Below are 22,679 nucleotides of genomic sequence, written 5' to 3' on the forward strand. Positions count from 1 at the left end.
CCAACCAGGTCGGCTGCTACAGACATCCCCCTATTGAGTCGGCTATTTGCAGGACCCTTGGAGCCTAGAAAAGGGGCCATTTGCACCTTTATAAACCATCACTTGGAGTAGCCTTCACACAGCAGATAGGAGCAGCAGCTGGAGTTACCTTGGGCCTACATTCAGGAACCAGAAGAAGTTGCAGACTAAGCTAGAGTGGCAGCCCACCTAGGCTGGCTTTCCGGTGGAAGGGATCAAGCCCAGTGGAGCATGCAGGCTCAGAGATCTAGAGGTGCCAGGCTTATAGTAGGAAATTTTGGTATTATATATGGTCTGGTTTTGGACTAACGGAAATATATAAGTGTTGGTTATGAAGTACACACATGTTGATGAAGCTTGATTCGATAGTGAAGACTTCCACTTGTAATTCTTGGGCCCATCTATTAGTCTTCCGCTGCGGGATACCCTCTTGTGGGATTTCATTTTCTAGCATCCTTCTCTTGTAGCAAGGCATTGGGAATGTTGACCCCCTTCTATGGGAGTCTGCCATGGGGCTGCTGTAGGTGAAGCACAAATTGGGAAACTGATTTGACATCGTCGTCCCCCCCATGATACCCATGCCTCTTAGGATTTAGGGTTTAGGGTTAGCATCACCCGATCTCCTGCATAGAATATGTCAAGCCTCTTTAGGGGACCATCATGCTGCCTATTATCAAGAAGTGTGGAGAACTCTACATCCCTCCAGTGGTCTCCACCTTTTATTGCGAAGATGGATTGCTCCCAAGTACTCTGCTAGGTAGAGGGCATCCCACCCCACCTTGCTCGTGCTCTTCGAACTCCAGATTGCTAAAGTCAGCTTTAACAATCCAAGAGTCTACATTTTGAAGGCTCTGTGTAAGCCACCTCCAGAAAGAGGGGTGTTGTTGTGGACAAGCAGGGTTGTATACGTTTAAGATCCCCCATAATCACATGCCCTCTACTAAGCTCTCCCTGATCAAATACATCGAGGGCCAGCATGTGGGACACTACTCTTCGGACTTCACTGGACCACACCTGAAGGCCTCTCACTTAGAGGAGACGGTGCTACCATTTGATGTCCACCACCAGGAACATTTGCCCCTAAATCAAGAGTGCCTGTCCCACTACAATCACAATATCTCTTGTTGCGGCTATTGCTATGCCCAATCAGCCTAAGCTTCCTATCTTTTAGCATCCATCTCCTATTCTAAGAGCTATGACTTACTAGCATGCTTTTCATGGTAGGCAATGCTTTTCCCTAGATAGTGTTACCTTTCTTGGAATAGCCAGCTCTAGTCACACTAGCTTAGTCTCAACCTTAGGTGGATCCAACGCCTCGATATACTAAGATCTTAGGTTTTAATCCTTGATCATCCATGATTTAATCCTTGATCATCCAATCATGGCTAAGCCTGGGTTACTCCTAGTAGGGACATAACATATACTTTTTTTGTTTCAAGGATAACTTTGACTTTGGACTTTTAATCTTTGTAACTTTTTTACAACCTTGCTTCAAAAGTAAAATTGTGCACACAAACAAAATTGTGGACAAGCAGGGTTGTATACGTTTAAGATCCCCCATAATCACATGCCCTCTACTAAGCTCTCCCTGATCAAATACATCGAGGGCCAGCATGTGGGACACTACTCTTCGGACTTCACTGGACCACACCTGAAGGCCTCTCACTTAGAGGAGACGGTGCTACCATTTGATGTCCACCACCGGAAACATTTGCCCCTAAATCAAGAGTGCCTGTCCCACTACAATCACAATATCTCTTGTTGCGGCTATTGCTATGCCCAATCAGCCTAAGCTTCCTATCTTTTAGCATCCATCTCCTATTCTAAGAGCTATGACTTAATAGCATGCTTTTCATGGTAGGCAATGCTTTTCCCTAGATAGTGTTACCTTTCTTGGAATAGCCAGCTCTAGTCACACTAGCTTAGTCTCAACCTTAGGTGGATCCAACGCCTCGATATACTAAGATCTTAGGTTTTAATCCTTGATCATCCATGATTTAATCCTTGATCATCCAATCATGGCTAAGCCTGGGTTACTCCTAGTAGGGACATAACATATACTTTTTTTGTTTCAAGGATAACTTTGACTTTGGACTTTTAATCTTTGTAACTTTTTTACAACCTTGCTTTAAAAGTAAAATTGTGCACACAAACAAAATTTTGTTGAGTTTTCTATACTGGAGAATGATTACGTGTTATTTGTTGCAGGTGGGTTGATGAGCATTTGGTGCATATGTTATCTCCTAATATTTATCGAAGTCCTTCAGAAGCTCTCGAGTCATTCGATTACATGACATCTCACGGTAAGTTTGAGGCAGGTTAATGGCATGCATGTTCAATACAAATCTATTTCTTTGAGGAGGATAAAGCGAATAAAGGTTGTCATTGTCACTTGTAAAGTTAAAAGCAAAAGCAATGTTCGCGAGCTAAGCTTTTGCAAAGTGCTCCCTTATCTAGAGACCTACTCATAAAGCATTTGGGCTTTGAATCTTTACTAGAGAAACTTATCGCAAATGCAATAGTGGTAAAGTCATACATTGTGACTCCAATCATGTAATGCAAAAAAGCATAATGGCATAGGGTTCTGTAATCCTAAAGACGTCAGTTGCGATTGCAATTGAAGAGAATATAAAAGACCATATAAAGAGCTCAAAGGAAGACATGATTTGCACTCGTCGATCACAATAATAAAAGAAGCTTATTGTATGTGAAATGCCACTTTACAACCATGATACATCGGATTCAGCATCCGAAATTGGCCATTAAGAGCATCAAATCTTGACTTCACACATGAAGCTTTGAGCAAGCTAGAAGGGAGATCTAGTGCATGATGAAGTAAAGTGAGTGGATAGCCTAGCGTGCCTTTTGTCAAAATTTTTTCTCCAAAGAAAAGAAACTTCTATTAGTGCTTGAGAGAAAACCAACCATCTAAATCAGCTATCCCTATGGCGCTGATTGTGGAAGAAAGTAAAAGAAGTGCTGGTGGCTGATGTCCATGTCTCTTCTAGAGAACCCAACTCATTGCCTAGGGAATTTAGATACATAGGCCATCAACCACCATCAACTAGGGTGGGGGACTAAACAACCAACGACGGATGCCTCGATCCATGAATGTGTAGAATATGCTTGCAAGCCAAGCTTGGCGCATGTCTTTCGACAGTCATCCGACAACCTACCGACCCTCGCTCCCATTTGGCACACAAGGTATAGATGATATCATGCCAATTGGAATGAGGGTGGTTGCTGGAGGTATGTGCTGGCCTTCCATCACCAATCTGCAACAGGCAACCCAGAAGTTCCAAGCAATAATGTTGGACACCGTCTCCCAAACAATAATGTGGGTGAGGGTACAGGCTGTTGATGGTTCTCCTCAATCCGAAAGACCCTCTGTACAACAATCTTGCAGGCTGGTGAGACCATCTTGATTGAATAGGCATGATACCCCTTTGTCAACTTGTTTGCCATGCTTGAAGTGAAGTCCCATTGCATCCTTTGTGGTTAAGCCACAATCCGGAGGGCCCCCTTTCGAAATCCTCGGTGCTTGGGGGCGGTGTGCGGTATTGTCTTGAGGTCTCTCTCTCTACAAAGTGGTGGCACCTCCTGTCCACTAGCATGTGCTTCAACCACGGGTCAATGCGTAGTCCTTCACGGATCAATGTAGAATAAATATGTCATCTTCCGCATACGAAAGGTGGTAATGACCTCTTGGGCATACTTAGTATCAAACACGCTTGATTAGGTTATCAAATGTTTGAAAAAATGACATTTAGAAACTCCAAACAAAGTGCTGCCTTGCCCATCACATGTTTGAAAAAGCGCTGCCTTGCCCATCACATGTTTGAAAATTCTCAAAGCTTGAAATAGACCTAAAGAACAAATCTCATTGATTTGGGCTTTTTGGAAAGCCCCTGTAGTATGTAACTGTGCGATGACGACTCGTACACCTGCGTTAAAATTGACAGCCAAAGAGCATAGTGGATGTCGATGATGGGTTGCTCGATGTGGACGAAGATGATGAAGAGCATGAGGACGAGGATGAGGATGAGGACAAAGACAAGGAAGAAGAAGAGACCCCAAGGCGAACCAATGGAAGCAATAGTGTAGATTTGATTATTTAAAGTTTTTAGATGCTAGCTATTTAGTAACTAGTTAGTAGTTACTACCCTTGACAATGATGCTTGTGGACACAATCACGATTCGTCATTGATCAATGTGAACTTGAAATTGGAAGTTTGAAGTAACACTTTCAAGTTTCGTATTTGCAAGTTCTAACTTGCGAGCTGTTTTTTTAGGAAAAAAGGTTTCATATTTGACTTTGTAATTTGTTTTCAATTTATGGACCTAGGCCCCAACTTCCAAGCTTTGTAATTCAATTCTTAGTACAGAATGGTGACTGGTCTGGTTTAGGTGATGGGTTTTTGGTTCAAAAGTCTGGATTTTAATGAAATTTGTAGCTTGTAAGCTGTGTGCTATTATATGTAATGATAGTATGCCAAAATATGCAGTAGAGCATATCTTTTAGTGAAATTCTGATATAAAAAAATTGGACTTCAAACATTTGATTGTAACTATGCTCTTGGGTAACTTGCTGCTCTCTGTCTCTCCTGTCCGAGCACTTAGTACCCAATGTCATTCTCTGTCTCTCCTGTCCCAACATTGCGGGGTCCGTGCTGTGGCTTTGTGAATAGATGTGCTGGAACTGAGATGAGAAAGCCAAGATGTGGCCTGAGTGAGCAGATGGCCTAGACAAGGGTGGACGATGCAAGACGTGAGAAGAGGGGATGTTGGTGGAAATTGGAGTTGTGGGGTGGCGATGAGGAGGAACAATTGGAGGGTGATCACCGGCTGCGCTGAAGGGTTAGCGAGAGTGGCGGAGGGGGAGGAAGGGGTGGGTGGTGAGAGAAGAAGAAGAGAGCTGTGGGTGGCAGTTGGGGGTGGGGGCAAAGGGGAGAAGGGGTTTGGATGTCGGGGGGATGGATGATGGTAATGGGGGGAATAAGGGGGCTTGCCTCTTCCCAGGGGAGTCTCCTTGGTCGGCTGGGAATCTTGTGCTGAGGGGAGACGATCTTTTGGAAGAAAGAAGAAGGCCCCTCCCTCGGGTGTTAGAGGTCGTGGTGAGGCGGCTGTCATGACAAGAGAAATGATTATTTAGTTAATTAATAGTCATTAGAACCTTATTATTGTTAGGCGCCAATTTGATGGTGCAGTTATATGTTTGTATTTATGATCGATCAAGCGGTGTAAACAGTACTGCCAAAATTATGTAACATTGGCCAATGATTAGTAATAAAGATGTGCACACACGTGTCTAGGTCCTAGGGGCAATAGGAAAGGGAAACGGTGCATTAGAGTGCATTGAACGGTAGGTGCATGGGTCATAGGATAAGGGTAGGTGTAAATGGGAAGATGGAACTTGAGTGATCTCAAGGGACATTAATGAAAGGGTATCACCCTTTCATTGTGAATCTCATGTAGCATTCTCTCTACCACATTGCATTCATCTGTCATCTCTCTCCCACCTTGCATGTAGGTCGAAAAAGAAACAAGTACTCTCACAAGGGCGCTCTTCCCCATTGGAGGGCCAATCGGCATTCAAATTCTGCATGCATTGCACACATTTGCATTTTCGAAAAGTGTGGATCTTCACATTTGGTATCAGAGCGGTGACGATCCATGAGCGGGACGAGAAGAGGGCGATTGGTGCGGACGACGGAAGTTGCAAGAGAGGTTTGCGGAAAAGGATCACGACTGACCGATCCCGAGGTTCTGAGACAAGGGATTTTTCTGAAAATTTCTGGTCTTCAATGGTGAACGGGGTGTCCTCACAGGGTGAATTGCCCCCCTCCCCCCATGTGAATGTACCCTTAAAATCCTTAAACCGTGAGGAAAAGGGATCCCCCGTTCTCCCCAACGGAAAGTCGGATAGGAATAAGATTTTAAGGGAGTGATCCACTCATCAAGTATCCCCTATAACGGTATCTAGAGCTCCAATCCGCTCAAAACAAGTAGCCCAAACGGAGTGTACCAGTTTACAGCAGAAATACAAGAAGAAAAGCTTGAAAGAGAAGGGAAAGGAGGTCATTTTAAGTGTCTTCTCCAACACAAACGAAGCGGGAGTCGGATAAGTACCGCCAACTCTACAACACTTGACGTTTTCTGTAAAATAAACCTTTTTTTTTGAAATTACAGCAAGACATTTTCTCTCTTGTATTACTAAAAGGAAAGAATGGAAGGGGAAGGGACATATAACAATGAACTTATTCCTTTTCCTCCATTACCGCGATGGCTAGTTTGAAGCATATGCACCAGTTATTCTGACTGGTTGGATCACTATAGTTCAATTTAAGGTAAGAAAGTTATGGTCATTTCTTTTTGTTTCCTGCTATCAATAAATTGGTGAAAGAGTGTTTGGACAGGAAGATGAACACCCATAACCAGAGAGGACTTTGCACGGGAGAGAAAGAACACCTTCACCCCCTCTTGAAGAGGATTACTTTTCGAGAGGGGTAGATTTTGCACTTAATAAACCTTCAACTCAAAACCCAATACACATGGATTATAATCCAAGTGCAAGAGGAAGACAAGTACTCTCACGAGGGCGCTCTTCCCCATTGGAGGGTCAATCGGCATTCAAATTCTACATGCATCGCACACATTTGCATTTTTGAAAAGTGTGGATCTTCACAGGGGCCCTCTTTGCTTGCTCCCCCATCGTGGTAGGGGCTGGTGGGGGCCTCATGCTTGCGTGCTGTTGTCGACGTGCATCTTTGCAGCTCTCTTGCCAGGCTTCTTGCTCTTTGGAGGGCTCAACCCAAGGGGTCTGAGACTTGTGCTGTAGTTTGTCGATACAGGGGGTCTATCCTCTCTCCTCTCCTCATGTCGCCAGGTCGAGGCTGTCGGCGGAGGGTGGTGCAGCTTGCACTACAAAGGCTAGCTCTCGCGAGGTGTCCCAATTGTCTGCATGTGAGGCAGTGTCTTGGGAGGCTTGAGATCTCGACCTTTTGTTTGAATTCGGCACTGTCCAAGGTCTCTTGAAGAATCTCCTTGGGAAGGAGATTTGGGAACGTCGCAATCACTCTGAGCCACGGAACACCATCTTCCACAAGGGCCGAGGCGGTTGTGCAAGGTGATGTCATGTGCTAGGTACCATACATAGGGTTTGGGAACTTCGCAACCACTCAGAGCCGTGGAACACCATCATCTGCAAGGCCGAGGCTGTTGTGCAAGGTGATGCCATATGCTAGGTACCATATTTATGGTAGGAGGATAGGAATGTTGTGGTGTATGGAAAAAAATTTGTGGTACCTAAGTAATGTATGGCTTTGTAAATTATTATATTTTTCTTGAAAAAGAGGGAGTGAAAGGGGGACGGGAGAGAGGGAGGGGGACAATAAGTAGTGACAGTCCATAGAATGCCATGGTTAATCACCATCAATAATCAAGTAGACTATGCATTAGTTGCTTATTGATGTACATACATCTTACATGGAACTAAATAATACACAAAGAGATTCAACTTGAAATTGAAAGAGATTCAACTGCTTACTAGATCAAAATTGTAGAACATACTAGAGCAATGATTCTCACGATTTAAGAGTCTATGCCTTACAGTCTATTACATTGTGTGGACCATGGGAGTGACTATAACTTGGAGTAGGAGGAAGTGTAGAGGGGGCTATATGGGCTAAAGGAAGGGGCAGCAATGTGCCATGAGATAGGATGAGAAGGGAGGAGGTAGCATTTATACACAAACAAGTGCGAAAAAGATCTAAAGTGGCAATTGGATTTTAGGTACGTTTAATAATCTCTCTCTCTCTCTCTCTCTCTCCTCTCTCTCAGCAAGGGTTTTTCAGTTCTCAGCAAGGGTCTTAGTGAATCCTTTGCTTCAGCCCTTAGTGGCTTGTATGAGGTACTTCTTGGGTTCACACTTTGTCTCATAGGCCCGTGATGCCTCTCGCAGATGTTAATATATCTTTCTTTCTTTTCTCTCTCTCTCTCTCTCACACACACACACACACACACACACACACACACACACGCACGCAGGCACACGTACGTATATGTATATGTGTATATATGTATGTATGTATGCATGCATATAATGTATGTATGTATATATGTATATATCTATGTATATATATAAATTTGTATGATTAGATATAGTCTAGTTTTACAAAGGTACACACACACATACACACATCTTTTGGTGAGAGGAAATATTTTATTGCTATGAAATAATTACATTCATAGTTACTTCAAAAGCGGAGTAACTACTACTCAACTGAAAATCTCAGTATAAGCCATATATACATCATGATCAATCAAATGAGTCCGAAAGCAATCATAAATCGATTGCCGCAGAGATGGTTTGAAAAGATGGAAAAGTAAGATCATCAAAGACTCTATGATTTTTGTCCATCCATAGAGTCCAAAGTGCCTAGTAGCGCACCTAAACAAAAAATAAATCAAAACCTTGTCTAGCGGGATGAAAACCAAATAACCAGAAGAACTTGCCAAAAGTAACAGTAGGAAATCTCGCTCAAAGCCCTTGACAAATGAGAGCGAGGAAATCACAAGTATGTGGACAGTGCCAGAAAATGTGAAGCACAAATTCAACAGAATGTAGACATCTGTGGCAAACAGCCGGGGCAATATGTCTATGCGCGAGTAACTGCCCAGATGGAAAAATGCCAAGTAGGACTCGCCAAAGGAAAAGCTGTTGCTGAAGAGGGATTTTATAATGCCAAAGGAGACGTAGCTGCTTTCTCCACCACTTTAGTGGGCGATCCATATGCCAAATAGAATTGGCTCTGTCAGAAACCCAAGGCGGATGTAATAACACTTTATATAGAGAAGACACAGTGATATGTGAGAGCTTCAAAGGACGGGCTGAAGAAGATGAAGAATGGAGAGTCCAATTCTCAAGCTTGTCCTGAAGTTCCAAACGAGGTACTGGCAAGAAAGGTTGAAGCATTTCTGAAATTTTATGCCATAAAGGACGATAATGAGCTCCCAAACCATACTTGCTAGCAGCCGCAGAAAAAGATAAAAGAGTGCCATCATCTGAAGTACATCCGCTACAGAAGAAATACCTTTGAAAGATATAAAATAAGAACGCCTGGGTTCTTGTATAGCCAAAGGAGGGTGGAATACGTTGGACCAATAAATATTCTCAGCCCTTAGGGAATTTCCCGACAAAGAATCCCTGCCATTCCATTCCAAGTGAGATAAAATATGCTTCCAATCAAGAAGCAAACGAGAGATAAAAGGGCAGTCTCTGATCTTGCCTTGAATGGAACCAAATAGAAAATCCCACTGTGTAGGTTGCCAATGCCCAAAAGTAGAAGTATCAATATGCAACAAAAGAGAGCGGATCATCCCTTGCATAAATTGCAACATCATTTTCCCCCTATGAGTAAGTATATGCATTTGAATATTGAGTATGTTCAAAACCCCGTGCATGTTTGGAGAACAGAGATGATGCATAGAGAGTAATGTGAGACTTTTCTTGCCATTTTTTGAACACCAGAAAATCTCCATGATAGCAGACATAAAGGAAACTAGATCTACCTTAGTAAACATGATGAGGGGCAGATAGAATTGTATGTATGCTATCAAAATGGATTGCGTTATTCGCAAATGAACATGTAATGGTCAAGTTGCAAGCTTCCAATATTCAAGTTTTACCTTCAACTTTGTGAGCACCCAATGAGTTTGTTGAGAACGAGTGAGCCCCCAACCTAGAGGATAGCCAAGATGTCGAATCAATTGAGAAGTTGGAACAATTTCCCCAGGCCACAAAAGACTATGCCAGTCTTTAGCATGCAACGACAAAAGCTTGGACTTCTGAAAATTCACATGAAGACGAGCAGCTAAACCATGTGTAGAAAGAGCCTGCATAATCAAAGAGAGATCGCTCTAAGTATTTTTCGGGGTAAAGAAAGAATCATCAGCATATGCTTGAGCGATCATGCTACGGCTGCCAGGAATTTCCAATCCGTATAACATGCCAGTGTCCAAAAGGTGGTCCATATATTGAAGCATTGGATGCGTGGCTATGGCAAATAGTAAAGCACTGAGGGGACATCCATGCCGAATAGAACAACCAAGAGTCCAGGTTGTAGAAATATCCCCTGAAAGTATGCAGGCAGCTTTACTATCTTGAAATAGCCAATTGATCCCATCCTGGAGATTTCCATCTACCACAGGATTTGATTGCATTTGACAATTCGCTTTCAGTAAAAGGTTCCTCCAATTCCAAAGCTTGAGTAGTGGAGATAATAGGAGAAACATGCTGTGAAAGTAAATTTCTTGCAGACAAAACCTGTTGTGAGGGAGGATCTGCATAACCAAACTGCTGAGAGAAATGATGTACACAGACAGAAGCAAGCTGTGACCGTGATGTAGTCCATGAACCATCAGGCATAAGCACCCTGCAAATGTTTGTTTTTAATCTCTTCTGATGCAAGCTTTTAAAAAATTGTTTGGAAGAGCAGCCTTTATCTGTGAAAGCTCTTTGTCTCGCTTTGGTCTCCCATTTAGCAAGTTTCCTGTGATCATTGATTTGGAGACAATGTTTAGCTTGGCATAGTGTTGTTTGCTCATGCAAGGACAGAGGACGAAGGTGACTGAGTTCAGTGAGGTCTTGACAAGTTAATTTGGCCTGAGCAACACGCGCGCGCACACACACACACACACACACACACACCCCCCCCCCCCCCCCCCCCAGCCATATACATATACATATAGCGATGCCTATATGTATATGTGTGTGTGTGTGTGTGTGTGTGTGTGTGTGTGAGTTTTTGAGATGGAGCTTGCTGCTTAATTGTCATCGCCTGATATTCATGGTCTTGCTGCAGTTCCGTTTCAACCCGAATCACCTTCTTGTGTTCTGTTGCAGCCACAGTTAGTTTCCGTTGTAGCCACCATCTTGTGTTCCGTCTGTAGATACTCCCTCGACAGTTTCGTTCCAGTCCGTGCCGTTTCCCTCGACAGCTCCTCTTTCCTCTACTGGAACATCTCCCGTACCCTTTCCCGTACCCTCTGTTGGCGTAGCTTCTCTATCGTCACTGCAACCCTCCCTTGACTCACGCTGCTTCTTCTCTACGCTCGGTTTCTTCGTCTCAATACGCGTTACAGGTTCCTTTGGACTCCAAGGCCCTTTCTCCTTCCTTGTTGCAAGTTTCGTTGGACTCTGTTGGAGCAGCTTCACCTTCCTTGCTGCAGGCTTCCCCTTTTCTATCTGACCCACAGTTCCCTTTTAAATTTCAATCGGTTTTGGCTTCACCTTTAAAAGGTTCTGGGAAAAAAAAGAGAGCGATTCACTACTCGACCTCCGCCCAGCCTGATAAGATGAACAAATATGATTATTCAAGTTGTCCCTCTGCGTCTCTGCAGTTGGGGCTTCTTCGACATCTCTGTGAGGAATCTGTGTTGGAAGCTAAGGATTCAAGCTTGTTGACATCTAGATTTCTGAGCCCCTGCTTCATACTATTTTCCAAGTGCAGCAGCATGGAGTGTGCCTCTACTTCATGGGGAGAATAATGAACGTGTCTATGTTGAGAGCCTGGTCCACTGCAGCAGTTGGTAATGATAAAATTGAATCTTTTGTCTTTCTAGGCAAGGGTTTTACTATGCTCATTGCACTGCTGTGGACACAGTGTATTAGTTGGTTAATTTGATGCCCCCGTGACAGGGGTGTGAAAGTTAATATGGCACGGGTACATGGTGCTGTTTATTTTGCCTATGCTATACCTTGGGATCCGTTATTTGACCCAGCCAAAAATCGCATGAGTTTTTGTCCTGTTTGGGTCACTTTGAAGGCTTTGCCGATACCTCTTCTCCCACATATTTTCTCCCTTGCAGCCCTTTTAGGGAGAGTCTTGCATCTTCCCAAGCTGGATTTCTTGGTCATGAGTAGGGACATCCGAATTTGCATTTTGTGGGATATGGAGCAACCTATACCCTCATGTTTGGATATTGATTATGGCTTGGCCATCCATTTCGCATTCCTTTACATTTTGCATCCTTTCCGAATGCGTGTTACAAGTGCAGGCAAATTGGTCACTTTGCTCGGAGTTGCCCCTCACCCTCACGTCAATCTCATGTTGTGAAGGGCATTTGACCTTTTCCTCATGCTTCTACTCCTCTCCAGTCTAATAAGTTAGAGCAAGAAAAACATAAAAGAGTATGGAGACGAGTGCAATCTCATGGCAAAGCTTTAGACACGGAGCCCTCTTTGGTTCAGAAGTCTCTTTTGGTATGTTTTGACTCTCAGGCAGCCTCTCCGGTTATAGAGTCGCAGTCCATGGTAGATCTCTTTCCTTCAGATATAGTTGATGATAGTAATGAGGAGCAGCCTATGGAGTTGAGAGAGAAAGACATGCAGGTGGATCTCTCTCCTTTTGATATAGTTGATGATGATACAGGGGAAAAGACTGTGGATTTGAGAGTGCAAGATTCTCAGCATGCTTCTCCTCCCCCAAAAAGTACTTTTATAATTGAGGATATGGCAACAGGTTTTTGATCCAGTGATTCAACAGTTTCGTCTTCCTGCTTATGTCAAGAAGAATCACAAAGGTCAAAAGAAATTGCATTTTATTGATGGCACCACTACTTCACTCAATGCTTTTTTGCTACAATAGGGGATCACTTTGGAGGATATGAGGCGTGTAAATTCTTATTTTCCTCCTTTTGTTTTTGGAGTTTTTTGGTTATCTGCATTCCCTAGTGACTTGTAAACATTTTCACTTTTCTAGTTTTCAGCTAGCCTCCTGGCTTTTCCCAAGGGCCTACTTGTAATCTTTTTACTTTTGTACTTCATGGTGGGTTTTCACCTCTTCTGAGGTTTCCCATAGAGAAATATATATTACACTAAAAAAGTGTGTGTGTGTGTGTGTATCTATATACATATATACACACACACTTTTTTTGGGGTGAAAATACACACACACACACACACATACACACGTGTTAAATATTTAAATAAATAAAAATAAATAAAAGTAAATAAATATATACACTCACATATATGTATATGTGTGTGTGTGTGTGTGTATGTAAAGTGAGGATGACACATCTGAATTTTGATTTTACTTTTTTAAATTAAAATGATCCAACAGGAAACTTTGTTTGGCTCAAAACAAAGAATGGTTTTGTATCATACTGTTGGTATGCATTGGCTTCTTCTGTGCTGTACCAACAATGTGATAAATTCAAGCATAGCTTTTCTTAGAACAAATTGACCAAGTAACACTTTTAGTGTGATCCAATATCTTTTAATGCTACCATGTTTGAATCTCAGTATTTTAATATATTTTTGCATTCCATTTTATATTGTAGGTAACTTTTCAACTATGGAGAGAATAGCCGGGAAGTATGTGGGAGCAACAGCCATGTACTTTGTTTCCAAGCGCCTTAAAAAGCGACACAACATTACAGATGAGCGGGCTGCTTTGTTTGATGCAGCAGATCAATGGGTGAATGCTCTCGACAATCGTACATTTATGGGTATGTTATTTGATTCTATGCATAATGCATCTGAAGCTTGTATTGGATGTTCTCTTTGTACACGCCATTCTTCTAGTGCAAGGTGTAGTTTTCAGCTCTCTCCGATGTCCAAAAAGACATGATGTTTTCTATGTTTCCATCTTCATCTCTGATGTACTTTGTCAAAACTGGTAGGATTTTTTCTCTGCAGAATAATACCCTAATGCTTTTAGAAAAACCAGCCATACAAATAAGCAAACCCGAAAGGTGTTTTGACCATTGGGAAAAAAACGAGACAAACTTGGTTGTCAGAAAGAAATCAGCTTGTTCCGAAGAACCCAACACATTGCAAAGGGACTCTTTGGAACATGGGCCAACAACCAAGGTGGCGGACTACACATGTAGCAAATTACCGCTCATGGCGAGGACATAAAAAGAGCATGTAGGTGGGTGGGTGTGTGTGCACATGCATGTGTGTGTATGTACACATGGGTGCGTATGTGTATGTATGCGTATATATATAACCATGCCTTGCTAAAGCAGTCTCATCTTTCAGCGGGTGCTCTAGAACCTGGAGTATCGTGCTCCCAAATGGAGCGTGGGTGTAAATAATATCCTGCCAGACGGCAACAAGAGTGGGTGTGATGTCCTCACATCACCAAATGCAATGGGCAACCCAGATATTCCAAGCATTGAGTTGGACACCGTTTCCCAAACACTATCTTCTGGCGAGGGTGTGGGGTGCACGGGGGACGGAGGCGCCGCATCATATGCCTCAATTCTAGCCACGTGTTGGTCTTGAATCTGGTAAGCTGGAGAGGTTGGATCAATCAAGAAAGCATGACCTCTCTCGGTAAGCCACGTGACCTTTTTTAATGTGAAGTCCCTTTTCATCCTCTGCGGCCTAACCACAATTCTGAGAGCCGTTGACCAGATCCTCTACATTGTTGGGCAGCCCCAAAGATAGTGAGGGATCTTCTCTAGCACTCCATCTGTGCAACGGTGACAATTAACATCCAGTTGCATCTGCTCCAGCTAGGGGCAGATGGCAGTCCTTCATGCATGACCATCCAGAAGAAGAAAGATCTTCTGCGGTCTGCGGCTGGTCTAGAGATGCGACGAAAAGCGAACCTCTTGCTCTACCCAATGTCGCGAAATGCGGGTGGTGTAAGGAAAGAAGGGTACGTCGTCAACCATGTCTGGGTGCCCTACCTAGGCCGGGCCAGAACCACTCACTGAAGTCTCTCGAGGAGGCCAATCCTCCCATAACTAGAGTTGCCACCGTGCATCCTTCTGTTGTGCCAAGATTGTACTAGGGTCAATAGTCCATGCTCTAACCAACCGGCCCATAACCCCGACCCTCTACTAGTCTATCAAGCTGAAATCTTCGTTATCTTATAAGACTTCCACCGACTCGGGTTGAGAAGGCCGCCCGGCTCCACTTTGTAGTGGTAGGAGCCAAGAGTGTCACAGGCATCCACAAGCCCGCCAAGAGTGTCACAGGCATCCACAAGCCCATGGCCATGCTAGCTGGTGCCAGCGCAGGCAGCCAAGTGAACTGCCACGCAAGCATCCATACAGCCATGCAGGGCAGCCCCACGCAGTCAGCAATCAGCACACAGTCAACACAAACACAGAGTTGTTTTGTGATCAAAAGTCAACGCGGTGACCTTTTGGTCAATGCCTACTTCTTTGATTGACCTGGTCAATGATTGGCGTTGACCACATGACCAAGGTCAACGGTCGGCGTTGATCAAGTCAGCCAGGCTGACCTAACGGCTATAAAAGGGCAGCCTTTGGCCCTCATTCTTGATCCACTCCTCAGGCCTTCAAGCCTTCAGAGCGTTGCAGTTAGTATTGAGCAGGAGAGAGAGGATAGTCTATCTCCTGCTACATTGGTATCAGAGCTTTAGTTTTCTTTCGTGAGATAGGGAGGGTCAATTTAGAGGCAGCTCTATTATTTTATGGTCTAGACAAGATCCCGCAAGGACACCATGAGCACCAGTGAGCAGTCCAACATAGGGGGGATGAGGGTTCAGTGCCTCAACCGCAACCACCGCCCCCACCACAGAATCCTGCAACACTTCTATGTCTGCCATGACAGCCATGTTGTAGTCTATGATGCAGATGCAACAACAATATTCCGAGGCTCTCTTCACCTGCATGACCCAGCTACAGGAGACGCGGGAAGGTCTTGAGCAAGCAGTGTGAAAGGCTAGCTCAGGAAGTAAAAGAAGAACGCGATCGGGAAGCTCGAGGAGCTCGGAAGCAAAAGACAAACGCGATCGAGATGCTCGAGAAGCCAAGGAGCTCCGAGAATGTACCGCTCGTGAAGAGAAGGAAGTACGGGATCGGCAACTTCTTATTTCTCTACTTTTTTAGTGAGGGAAAGGAGAGGCTTTCACCTCGAGCCAAGCCTTCCTTCTTGGGGAAGCTCAACTTCACATAGTACGATGGTAAGCAGGAACCCTTAGTGTTGACTTCGTGGCTCAATCAGTTCGAAAGTTATTTTTCAATGATGCCTACGAAGAACAATGAGTGGTGCATCCTAGCATCCATGCACCTCACATGCGAGGCGGTCACCTGGTGGCTCAAGTGGCAGAGAGACCACTATGATGCAGACAAGGAGACATCTCTTGACAGTTGGGCGGAGTTCGTGAAAGACGCCACCGTAGTACTTAGACAGGCTCTAGTGTCACCTTTTTACAGTTGGATGGAGTTTGTGAAAGATGCCACCATAGTACTTGGACATACTCTAGTGTCAGCTCTATCGGATACGCCAGGGAGATACCGAGATGATGAATCATTATGCCAATAAGTTCTCTCATGTGTTATATAGTTGCACCTGGAGGATAGTCAAAAGCTAAGCAAATTTCTCCATGAGCTGTGTACAGACATCTAGTGGTATGTTAGAAGTTTCAAGCCATGTGATTATGAGTGTGCATACGAGCTTGCTCAGAATTTTGAGCTCATGCATAAGGGTCAAGGATACAAGTAGGTCAATAGTAAGAAGTCCTAGGATTCCACACCAGGTGATGGTGGGAATGGGCAGCAGAAGAAGAGCTGGATGACGAAGGATAGCAATGGCTATGGTGGGTACTTGGATACAACGATACGAGAACTCTATGCCAAGGAGAATCGATGCTTCCATTGTTATGTGTCGGGACATAATAAGAAAGATTACCTGCATTACCAGAAGCTTCTAACAGTAGGAGCCGCGTCCAGTGGCTCAACAACAACTTCAACAACCTCAGTAGTCATTGAGGAGTTTGATGAACATCAGACTACAGGGACAATCTCAGTAGTCATCTAGGAGCTTGAAGCTCGGCAGAAGGGGTAGCCTTTTATGGATAGGTCGGTGGTTAGAAGGTCCTTTTCCTGGCAGACTCAGGCAGCTCCGAGGACATCATCTCCACCAAAGCAGCTTAGAAGGCTCAGGTGCCTCTTATGCGAACGGAACCGATAACCTAAAATTTTGCATTTCCATGACAACGGGTAGAGAGCAACATGTAGGTAGCTTCAACCACTTTGAAGATCTAGGGTGGGTACATTGTCGACCACTTAGGGTCGCACATACTTAGGCAACATATGTCATCTTGGGAGAACGATGGTGGCACTAGTTCGAAGTCCGACCAAATCATCATCACCAAGGCTTGGGTGCCAAAATCCCAGGTCATGGTTCCAAGTTCATTTATTGGAGTAAGACTTCATTCTCTTCTTTTGATTCTCACTCACGTCCACGGCATCACTTTGTGTATTGAGTGCCTTATCTTGCAGTTCCAGTTAGTATTGAGCAGGAGAGAGTGAGGATAGTCTATCTCCCGCTACAAAGAGATTGCCTTAGAAATTGAATCCAGAGAGGCACTCCTATCCTCGAGAACCATAGTAGGCGAGGAGTCTTGAAACGCCCAAGTTTCCAAACACATTTCTGGGTAAACCCAAAACGTTTGTAAAAACTTTTGCATGCATAATAGGGTAATTAAATATTATATTTTTTACCAAAAATATTAAAACATTTTAGATTATTACCATTAGAAGTCCAATACTTGAAAAAAACTCACAAAACATAGTGCACAAACATTTGATATGTCACTTAGAACTCGAAATTGGATGCTTGAGACAATATTACCAATTTCTAAATAAGAAAATCAACAACTGATCATTGTAGATTCAAGCATCAATGGTCGTGTTTCAGAATTGCAAAAGATACACGGAATCATGATTCATGATTGATTTCTGTGGTGCACCTGTACGTGCTAAAGGCAAATTTACGGACTGAAGGTTGATTTCAGCATACATGCGATGTACGGGTGGCAATTTGAAACGTATGGATGGCAAAAATGCAACGCGACATCATATTTCCCAAAATCGGGGCAATTTGGGATTTTTTGAATATTGGGGTTTTTGGGGGGCCGAAACGCGTGTTTCAAAACCGAAACATCTTTGAAACGTTTTGGGATGTCCCGAAATGTGTTTTGGGCCTTCTATGTTGAGAATTATCCATACTAATAGTGAGGATTCCGGGACCTGTGAAGCCCCCTCCTACCTCGAGATCGGCGATCGTTGAATCAATCTCGAGCATCTGTGTCCCTATTTCCTTCAAATGCGAGAGTGCTTGCCCTCGTGAGTTTGCCTTCATAGATAGATGCCTCTAGGTCACAAATGACATGACTGGATTGCTATCCCATTGCGCCTAGCTGATGTGAGTTTGCTGTCGCAGCATGCAAACTTTGTGATTCTGAACCTCTGGATGCCGGATTAGTGGTTCCCTCTCGAACTCCTCAGGGCAAGTAGGTTTGGCTTGAATAAGCCCTCCCGATAGGCGTTGCCAAACCCTATGTGGACTCCTCATCAAGGGCGGGCCCTTTCCTGTGAGGGAAGCCTTTGAAAAGATCCATCTGTGAGATTGCTGCCATTGTTCTCTTGTGCGAGGTGTGTTCTACTGGGGGTGAGACCGTGGACCACTAGCTTGCCCAACTGGGCTGAGGGCTCTACTTTGTGTCTTCGGATCGATGATTCCCAACCCTCTATACCTATGGGTAGGACCATTGTTTGCCAAGGACCTCGGCTCTTGTATTCCGTGTATCCTCCAAACCCTTTGTCGAATTAGGAGTCGCATCCCAGTTCGACAAGGCTATCCCAGGAGGGGATAGCCTTGTCGAACCAAGGGAGAAAGAGAAAAGGCCTTTGCCTGGGTAACTACCGATAAGCATCTGATTGGATCTCCTTACAAAAAGGGTTGAGACCAGTCTGAGAAGACTAATCACTACATAGTGCCCTCTAAAAATTTTAAAAGACCAGTCCACCCTGTCGTAGCCCTTCTTAAAATCCAAGAGAAGAATAGTGAGACGCTCAGACTCCTCCTTGGCCTTATTGAGGGCCTTCAAGATGTTGCGCTCTTGAACAAAAGTTGTCTACATGTTGTGAATAATGTCCACTAGGGGGGGTTGTAGTTGCAAGCTCGAGACCTTGGCAAGGATCGTGCGCATGGTGTCCAACAACGAAATCGGTCTCCGTTGGTGAGGATAAGCCCTCCCCCCCCCTTCCCCCTTGTCCTTCTTTTGGAATCATCCGCGACTTAGAGATTGTGGAAGAGAACCTAATTCGAAGATTTTTGGAAGGCCAAACAAAGGAGGGTAGGAATGTGCTCCGAGAAGCACCTAAAGAAAAATGGTGCCAATCCATCCTCTCCTGGGCACTTCTATAGAGGAAGGGCTTGTTAAGAGTTCACGCTCAACATCATGTGATCATGTGTGCATAGCACCATCATGTGATAATATGTGCATAGCACTAATCCAATAGAGTGCTTTAAAGGAAAGGGTTAGATCCACTAACCCTAACCCTAACCCTAAATGGGTTTGTAAATATTCTACATTTTTAACTAAATCTAGTATACAGTTAGTCATTTGTGGTGTGCTCTCTAGCTATGCTCTCTCTCCTCATCTCCACTCTTCTCCTCTCCCCTCTTCATATTTTGTCATGGTATCAGAGCATCCTTGCGCACTAACCCTAACCCTAAATGGGTTTGTATATATTCTACATTTTCAACTAAATCTAGTGTATAGTTAGTCATTTGTGGTGTGCTCTCTAGCTGTGCCCTCTCTCCTCATCTCCACTCTTCTCCTCTCTCCTCTTCATATTTTGTCATGGTATGAGAGCATCCTTGCCTTGCGTTGAGGCATTGCGATCCTTTAGAGCGCGAGAGAGATCGAGAGAGATTGAGTGTTCCATTCACTTCCGTAGAGTGAGAAAGAAAGAAAGAAAGAAAGAAAGTTTATTAAAGTCTTCGGAAGATTGATGGGTCTATGAGACTGTGAAAATCATGATACAACAATCTGTGGTTTCCACAAAGGAACAATAAACCCTCTGCTTTTGTGACCTCGCCTCCTCGATGATACATCTGAAGGTGAGGATGTGGTCCATGGTTCCATGATCACGTCGGAATCCGGCCTGTCTTGCTGCTCTAAGTCCTCGACACTCTACAAGTCTGCTAACCTCGGAGTCAAGTACTGATGCATAAATCTTGGACATGAGATGCCCAATCATAATGGTCCTGTAGTTCTCCAGGCTCATGGGATCCCTTGCCTTGTGGATGGGTGAGATAGTGTTAATGGTCCAAGTGTGTGGAAATCCCAAACAGACAGCTTCATTAAAAAGCTTTGCTAAGATCGGGGCTAGGAGGTTAATCCCATATGCAATGAACTCAGTGCATAGCCCCTCATGATCCTTCGCTCGGCCATTATGAAGTTTCATTACGGCATCCTTTACCCCTCCTCGAGTGAAGAGGGTGCAGGATATGGGACGAGGCATGTGTGAAAGGTTAGGGATTGGCTGATTTGGGATGTCATAAAGTGTGCGTGCATAATCAAACCAGATCTGAGTGTCAGTGAGTGGCAGAGGAGACCGTCCTTCTAGAAATCTCCGCCAGAAGTCCTTAGAGTTGTTACTAAACAAAATGTTCAGTAGCTCCTTCTCGTTTCGACGAACGAAGTCTAGTTTCTTCCTCCGTACTAGTCTACGGTATTCGCGTAGCGTATTTGGTGCGCTCGAAAGACTGTTTTTGGTTTATAATTTGAGTTGACGGCGTAAAGCCTTACACTCATCATCGTACCAACTATTACAGGGTACGGTTCTAGGGGGTGGTGGGCGGGTGGAGCGGGTGGTGTGGGGGAAAGCGTGAATGGCAGCGTCGTGTAGTGAGTGGGTGACAAGGGCAGCACGATTCTCTAAAAGGGGTATGAAGTCAATATAAGCGAGAAGTATGTACAGACGGCCATATTAAGAAGGTGAGTGATTCCGATCAAAGCGTATATCGTGGTAGGTGGAGTAAGCATTGAGTGGGGTGGAAGGTGCTGTGTGAAGGGAGGTGGAGATGCTAAAGAAAAGGTATGTATGATCAACCCCTGGAGGGAGAGGTGCTACAGTGAAGTCAGTAATGCGAGATGTGAAGATAGGGGATCCCATGATGTAATCAACAACACCGGAGCCCCCCTTATGTGAAAAGCATGTGAAACCACCTGAAGCGGGCCATCGGTTAAGACCATTATAGATAATGAGATCATGTATCTTTCCGAGGTCTAATAGGGCCTGCCCGTAAGATGAGAATGGACCTCGCCTGTCAGCTGAAACCCGTAGCATACCTGTCTCCTCAAGGTCAATATTTGGCAATTGAGTGGATACATCTCTGAAGTCAAGAAGTGGTACGTGACAGGCCCTTGTCCTCGCGTTGAAGTCCCCCACTAGAAGGACTTCTCCACGGCTAGAGAAGTCAACAATGGATTGATAAAGGGCAGCAAATGGGGATGTCTCATCATCACCTTGGATATCTCTGGCAAAGTGGGAGGTCTCAGGGGTTAAGTAGCAAACTGTGACAAATAGATCCCGGCTGTCCATGTGTCGAATCCGGATCCAAAGAAATTTGGAATGTTTATCTCTCTGCTCTACTAAAATGGTCCCCCGAAGTGTGGATCAAAAAAGGACTGCAACTCCACCTGAACCTCGAACTCTTTCTGTACCCTGGTCTCATCTCTATAGGCAGACTCCCATGTATACCCATTGACTATTAGAAGAGGGCGCTCTGGACTCTGATGTGTCTCTCCATAAAAGACTATGTCGTGGCTTGTATAGGATTCCGAGAAGTTCCTTGGTTCTAACCATAAGGTACCATTACAGCTGCAAATGGTGCAGGACAGGGTCTCGGATATCTGAGTCTCAGAGACCCCCTATGTAGGGGAGGGGTGACACATCCCAGCACTCCTGAAACCTCTGATCTGCAAAACAAACACACACCTCGTGAGAATAGAGCAGGCTGCTCACCACCCAACCATGACATCTATGGGATGTGATCTCGAATCAGGAGATGTCCCCTCCGAGCCACGAGCTGAGCTACTGGCACGAACTCCCAATCAGATCCAAACCAGCCTGATGTCCCATACCACCAGGTGGTGCTGTGAAGCCCTGGATCTGCCACTGGGTCTTGGGCTATGCTAAGATGCAGGCGCACGTCTGCGACTCAATCCAGGAACAGACCTGGCACCTGGGAACGAAACTTGCTCCCAACTGCACACTGAGAACTGAACCCCCTGGGCCCCTTTTATAGACTCGGGCCTCGAGCGCCAAAAATAGCGAAGACCTATAAATAGTTCGTACCCTTGCCACTCAACCCGAAGCCTGCCTAGCTCTAAGCCTCCCCAGGCTACCTGAGCTAGTCCTGTGTACCTAGTACACGTCAGATACCAATCCGTGCACATGACATACTCCCCCTCCTCTAAGAACTCACTCCTGAGTTTGCTAAAAAACCCGGAAATGTTCTCTGGAGGTTTTGTAATGTCTCCCATTTTGCATCCTCCTCAACACGATCCTTCCACTTGATCTTGTATTCCGTGATAGATCGATTGCGAATTTGTTTGTTACGAAATTCAAGAATACACTCAGGTTCGTGTGGAATAAAAGTCAAATCTGTACCTTCTATTATCTCATGAGGAGAAACAAGTTGATCATCTGCACCCAAGACTTCTTTCAGTCTACTGACATGAAAGATTGGATGTACTTTAACATCAGGAGGCAATTCTAGTCGATAGGCAACTGGTCCAATTCTTTTAATGACCTTGAACGGACCACAGTATCAAGGGGATAATTTCGGAACCAAACCAGTACTTAGGCTCTTGGAT

At 44.5% G+C, this 22,679-nt stretch overlaps 1 protein-coding gene across 3 annotated transcripts in view; it reads left to right on the forward strand.

The window, feature by feature from the left end:
• Positions 1 to 22,679, forward strand: part of LOC147902966 (Glutathione S-transferase family protein) — a 67,480-nt gene that overhangs the window by 13,385 nt on the left and 31,416 nt on the right. For all 3 annotated transcript variants that reach the window (XM_087374079.1, XM_087374080.1, XM_087374081.1), the window contains exons 4-5: positions 2,227 to 2,321; positions 13,363 to 13,530. In XM_087374079.1, coding sequence (XP_087230205.1) covers positions 2,227 to 2,321; positions 13,363 to 13,530 — 263 coding nt within the window. The remainder of the gene's footprint in view (positions 1 to 2,226; positions 2,322 to 13,362; positions 13,531 to 22,679) is intronic.

The sequence above is a fragment of the Dipteris shenzhenensis genome, chromosome 4 (assembly GCF_047967505.1).
Source record: "Dipteris shenzhenensis isolate YYH24624 ecotype China chromosome 4, Dip_SZ_1.0, whole genome shotgun sequence".
Lineage (NCBI taxonomy): Eukaryota > Viridiplantae > Streptophyta > Polypodiopsida > Gleicheniales > Dipteridaceae > Dipteris > Dipteris shenzhenensis.